This window comes from Hemitrygon akajei, chromosome 12, assembly GCF_048418815.1.
Source record: "Hemitrygon akajei chromosome 12, sHemAka1.3, whole genome shotgun sequence".
NCBI classification, from domain to species: domain Eukaryota; kingdom Metazoa; phylum Chordata; class Chondrichthyes; order Myliobatiformes; family Dasyatidae; genus Hemitrygon; species Hemitrygon akajei.
In genome coordinates, this window is record NC_133135.1 from 65,983,705 (window position 1) to 65,989,704 (window position 6,000).

At 37.1% G+C, this 6,000-nt stretch overlaps 1 protein-coding gene across 1 annotated transcript in view; it reads right to left on the reverse strand.

Annotated features, from left to right (window-relative positions):
* LOC140736634 (P-selectin-like) overlaps positions 1–5,010 on the reverse strand; it is a 44,829-nt gene extending 39,819 nt beyond the window's left edge. The window contains exons 1-4 of the mRNA XM_073062450.1: positions 4,913–5,010; positions 3,116–3,207; positions 1,871–2,263; positions 1,404–1,511 (exon numbers count right to left, since the gene is read on the reverse strand). Coding sequence (XP_072918551.1) covers positions 1,404–1,511; positions 1,871–2,263; positions 3,116–3,197 — 583 coding nt within the window. The 5' untranslated portion in view covers positions 3,198–3,207; positions 4,913–5,010. The remainder of the gene's footprint in view (positions 1–1,403; positions 1,512–1,870; positions 2,264–3,115; positions 3,208–4,912) is intronic.
* Between the last annotated feature and the right edge of the window lie 990 nt (positions 5,011–6,000).

The window sequence follows — 6,000 nt, forward strand, 5'->3', positions numbered from 1 at the left end:
ATTCAGGATTTCTTTTGACCAAACCTCGGTAATTTTCTGATTAATGCAAGATCTTGACCAAAATGTTGATAATTCACCACCCCCCACCTCCCACTGATGCAGCTCCTCAGCATGCGGTCTTTATAGATTAATTACTTATTAAGTACTGAATGATTTCCACATTCTCTTGTATTTTCTCATTTACTGAAGGCAGAGCTTCCTTCTGATATCTATTAGTTGACTAAAACTAAGGCAGCAGTAAATACTCAAACATTGGGCCCATGTGCACATGAGTGATGTTGAGGGGAATAAGTTGAATCAGATTGCCTTCTCTCTGCTGGAAAATGATGGGCAAATACATGAATGTGCCCTTTGGATTTTGTGATAACAAATGAAGAAACACCAGTTGGACTATAAGGTCATAAGACATAGGAGCAGAATTAAGCCATTCAGCCCATCAAGTCTTGCTCTGCCATTTCATCCATTTCCCTCTCAACCCCATTCTTCTGCCTTGACTGATCAAGAACCTATCAGTTTCCACTTTAAATATACCCAGTGACCAGGCCTCCACAGCTGCCCGTAGCAACGAATTCCACAGATTCACTGCTCTCTGACTAAAGAAATTCCTCCACATCTCCATTCTAGATGGGCATCCCTCTATTCTGAGTCTGTGCCCTCTAATCCTAGACTCACCCACCGTAGGAACAACCCTCTCCGTATCTACTCCGTCGAGGCCTTTCAACATCCAGTAAGTTTCAATGAGATCCCCCCTCCCCTTCTATACTCCAGCGAGTAAAGGCCCAGAACCATCAAATGCTCCTTGTATGTTAACCCTTTTATTCCTGGAATCATTCTTGTGAACCTCCTCTGAACCCTCTCCAATGTCAGCACATCCTTTCTTAGATAATGGAACCAAAACTGCTCAGCATACTCCAAGTGAGTGCCTTATAAAGCCTCAGCATCACATCCTTGTTTTTATATTCTAGTCATCTCGAAATGGATGCTAACATTGCAGTTATGTAGGAAGTCACAGAGGTATGGTAATAGCTAGGGAATTACAGCCAGTAATAGTATCACCACTAACATGCAAGATGTAAAATGTAGAGCCAAATAAGTCTAACAGCTACTTTGATTGAAAGCAATGATTTTGGGCAAATCATGGACCTCACAGATGGGTGGAGCTTAGGAAGACGATGGCACCTAACGGCGACTCCTTTGCTTGCATCTTTGGGGTTCTAACATCTAACTGTCATTCATTCTTTGGGGCACTCCTCTGTTTTCGTGGATGGTTGCGAAGAAAAAGAATTTCAGTACGTATATTGTATACATTTCTCTGACATTAAGTGTACTTTTGAAACCTTTGAACCATAATAAATCATTGTGTTTTGTACAAGTCAAATCATACTGTCTGTAAATGCACTTACCATGTTCACACTCTGGTCCGTAGAATCCATCATTGCAGACACAACGGTAACTTCCAATGGTCTCTACACACTCTCCTTTGCCACTGCATGACATCTTACTACATGAAGCTTAAACAAATAACACAAATTAATCATTATTAACAACCCAGAAGATGTTTAAATTATTATCAAACAAGATAGTGAACTACTGTAACAAGGAAAATTATATATTCATGCAGGTTCATTTAATCATATTTATTGTGTTAAGGAACAAGGAACTTTCTATGTTCAAATTCCAGATTTGGTTATTATAATTGCTACTCTTCCATTTTGCTATTCTTAAATTCTTGTTTTGTTTAAAAGGACATAATTGAAGAAGTCATATCGGATTAGGAAAGTCTGCCAATAACTATTTTAGCAAAGTTTTAATGTAATTTAGGAATTTAAAGTTGATTGTGATGATGATATAGACTACTTTATATTTTTACCTGTGTAACACAAAGGTTTTTTCTTCTTGTCACAGTTGATATCATTCCACTTCCCTGAGTCAATGTCTCTCTGAATGTACATTTCTACACAATCTTCCTTCCCAGTTTTTGCACTATTATTGGGTTCACCTCCAGCCCAGTTCTCTGCTTCTTTGCTGAGTGGCTTCTCAGTGCCAACCCAGGTCCAAACATTGTTAATTTTCCTCAGTCCAATCCAGTAGTAACTTCTTGATTTTGGTATGTTATTATTCAAATACTCTATTTCTTCTGCATTCTGGATTGCAACCATATCAGTATATTTTTTTTGACAGAAGGATCTTGCATTTTTCCAAGACATATCTTCAATAGTGTAATTGTACGTCCAGCCATGGATTTCACCCAGAAGCAATAGTTCTGTAAAGGAAGGAATAATTTTAAAGAATCGCTCCCACTGTTTAGCTCAAGTTATTTCTTGTTTTGTCCTTCATTTTGTACCAGTTTAGTTTATTAACAACATCAAATAAATTGTAGATGTTGGAAACATAAAGTAAATGAAAACAGAAAATATTGGAAAAAATCAACAGGTCAGTATGTGTCGACAGGAAGAGACAAGACTAACATTTCAAGTGGAAGATCACTGATTGATCTGAAGCATAAGTTGTTTCCCCTGTTACATTTGCTACCTGACTTGCTGAGTACTTAGAACATGTTCTGTTTTTATTTTAGGTCATTGGTGTCATTTGGAAAATCAAATTATTCTGCTCCTGGCACCCAATGGTTGCTCCAATCCACCTGGAATCTGCCAAAAGGTAGGGAAGGCTCTTTCCATTCTGTTCCAATTGCAGCAATGAATCCTTCCATACTTGTGTGGCATGTTTCCCTTTTCCTTTTCCAAGGCTTTCCATGGCATTTTGGAGTGAGATTCCAAAATGAATTTAATAGCAAAAAAATGCAAAATTAATTTTGGATTGGATGCATAAGGAATTGAAGTGAGGTTAGTAAAGTTTATTCATTGGGGCCTGAATAGCCATCAAACAGAAGAATTTGGGAGAATGTTTAACCTCAACATAGAAGTGAAAGCCCTTCATCTGACTGCTAATATACCCACCCCAGGTACTTTCCTCCTTGGCCATTTGTGACTGTAGCTTGCTAATATCACATTAGTAATGCTTTGACTTGCATAAAGAGAATGGAGCACAATAGATGTCACCTTTGTATTAAAAAGCAGTTTAATTGCCCTTATATTTTACATCACTCCTTTCTTACCAAGAATGATGATAGCAACAAACTGCATTCGATGTCCAGCTCTCAGAATTTGTGGGGTTTGTTGGTTTACCATTTTTGCCATTCTGTTGTATCTATAGATAATAAGATGTTATTTATAATCATTATTGAATAGAATAACCAAAGCAATCTTAAGTATTTACCACTCATTCTAAGAAAATGATTACATGCTGTTTATGAGGCTCGTTCTTCATGTATGTTAAAACAACACGTAATGTTCACATTTCAAATTCTGTCAGTTCCTTCCATTCTATAAAAACATGTCAATGTTGTGATTTCAAAATCATGATAGTCAGCATGACATTCAGTAGATAAGTCTCATTTCTTCAACTCATAGTGACATCATGCCTTGGGATGGAATAGCCTTAAACCTGAAGAGCCTTTATTGTTATTTTCCTAAGAAAAACTATCAAACTAAAGCATGCTTGCTCTGCTCTTCAAGAGATATAGGCAACGAAAAGCAGGTTTTAAACTTTATAACTTTTTTAATCATAGAAGGAAACTAGTCACTAAATACTAATGCTAAAATTCAGCTCTTACCTAACTATTGTGGAAGTGAACCTTACAAAGTCTTCTGTTTCCCTGCTTCTACCAAGATCTATATCTGCCAGCATTACCCAAGGCTATGTTCTAAGGAGGTACTAATCTGTTCTAAAGATGGTATTTCTGTCCTGAGAGTCTGAGGTCCTCCTGAGATTCATACTGTATATTTTCCAGATTGTTACACTATTAATTTTATTCTAAACCTGAAATGTTGCCTCATTGTTCATCAATGTATTAAACAAGTTGCAACCCATAAAAATAAATCCCGAACAATTTTTAAGTTAGGGGATACTTATTATTTTATGGAGAAAAGCTTTATCAAAGCTAATTTCAAAGCAGACAGTTTTAGATTGAACTGTAGCTGAAATAAGTTGACAGTATCGGAATTAACGATGATTTTGCTGTTGGTTTCACAGCGTTCACTTTTCCCACCTGTGGCTCAATCATTCTTCTCAACATGAGTAGGTTTCATGTTGAAGTTCCACTTTGGAGTGTTAAGCCCATTAATGTTGGCCTACACTTCGGGGTAGTGAAAGAATACTACGCTTGGGATCATTTATACACACTTCAGATAGCTAGAATGGTCTGAGCCCTTTCCTGCAATCTGAACTGTGTACAAGTTGTCTCAAGGTTCCTGCTCAATGAATGCTCCTCAATCACTAGTCCAAAATCTAATCTCATGATCTTTATTGAACTGGGGAACTTGCCGAGATTAATTTAACAACTATGCTTCCTACATTACTCTCTTAACCACACTATGCCTCATTGGCTGTAAAGTATTCTGAGATTGTGCCTAAGAGGCTCAATAAAGGCATTTCTTTAAGTGCTGATTGTTACAGATTGGGAGCCAGCCAGTTTATACCAGTACCGTATATGTAAGACAATGTGGTACAGTATTAGTACCCTCTCCTATCATCTTCACAAAGGTAGCAAGACCTAAACTGCAATTGTCCACACATAAATTTAATTTAATTGGTCTTTTTATATGCTTTCCTTCTGAAGAAACAATTTTGTTTTCACTAAATATAAGCAGTCTTTTTCTCTGGTTCTTGAATGTCCAGTGAAGACAGACTGTGCAACTGTCTCTGAAATATGAATTAAAATTCTAAAGAATTATCATATTTCAGAAATTAGAATATTGCAGTGTTAGTATCACTATTCTCTTCCAAATAAAATGTTATAACATCAATTATTTTTTGTGCAGAAAACACAGTTACTTTTAAGATAGTACCTTACCTTACCAGATTCCAATCCAAATGACTGCAATTGACTCTGGTGCTCACTTGAAGATGTATTAACAGAACTCAGCTCTGTCTTTTCAATTGCACTAGAACAGAATACTGCTCTTTCATTGTAGCAGAGGGCCTTATATCCTCAGCCACAGTTTCCTGGCCATTTCCGGAAAATTTCCCTGTGTCATTAACTGATTTGAATAAAATAGACGGAACTGCGTTTTCAATCCCAAATGCTTATGGACAGACATCAAAGATTTTATCTGTCGCCTGCCAATAAGTCAGTATTCCAGTCAGCTCATGTACCTTTGATCCTAGGCTTGCACTACCCTGCAATTTCCAACTATTTAAATTAGACACTAGAATTTGTTTTCCAAAAATAATAACTGTGGTGTCGAGTCAGGGTGCTAAGATTGACCAAGTTCTTGTACTCCATGTTCAGCCTCAACAAAATTACAAAGTGACCATAATACACTATCTTTCTTTTCTTTCGCATTCTGTCTGTAGCCTTTAACATTGTTGGTTGTATCATCCTCCACCACCTTCTCTATATTATCCAGCCATGCTTAGAAGTTGTTTCCACTCCATATATATTTGGTCATAAGAAAGTGGCCTGAAATAGTTTACCTCTCCACTGCTTCAACAGGGAGCAATCTTCAACTCCTTCCTATTTCTTATACTCATTCCATCCCCTGATCTGAAGGTGGGTCAGGTGCCATGTGTGATGCCTGTTTCAAACATATCATATTACATTCATTGCCTGTTTGAATGATATCCAGCATTAGTTGAGCTGAAATTTTTGCCAAATGGATATTGCAAAATCATAATGTTTGACTCCTGTGTTTCCTCCCCAACAATTCCATTCCCTTTTCATGCCAGTGTCTTAGTTTGAACTAGGCAATATGAAACATTGATGTTCAAATTTACACTTTAACAATCCTCCAATCCAATAACATTGCCATCTCAGATCTGCCCTAATCCATCTACTATAGTTCTGAGAGATTGCTAGGGTTCTGCAAAAGTGGATCTTTGTCAATCTTATCTCCTACAATTCACCATTGAGGGACGTTAAAGAATTTAACTCCAAAATTA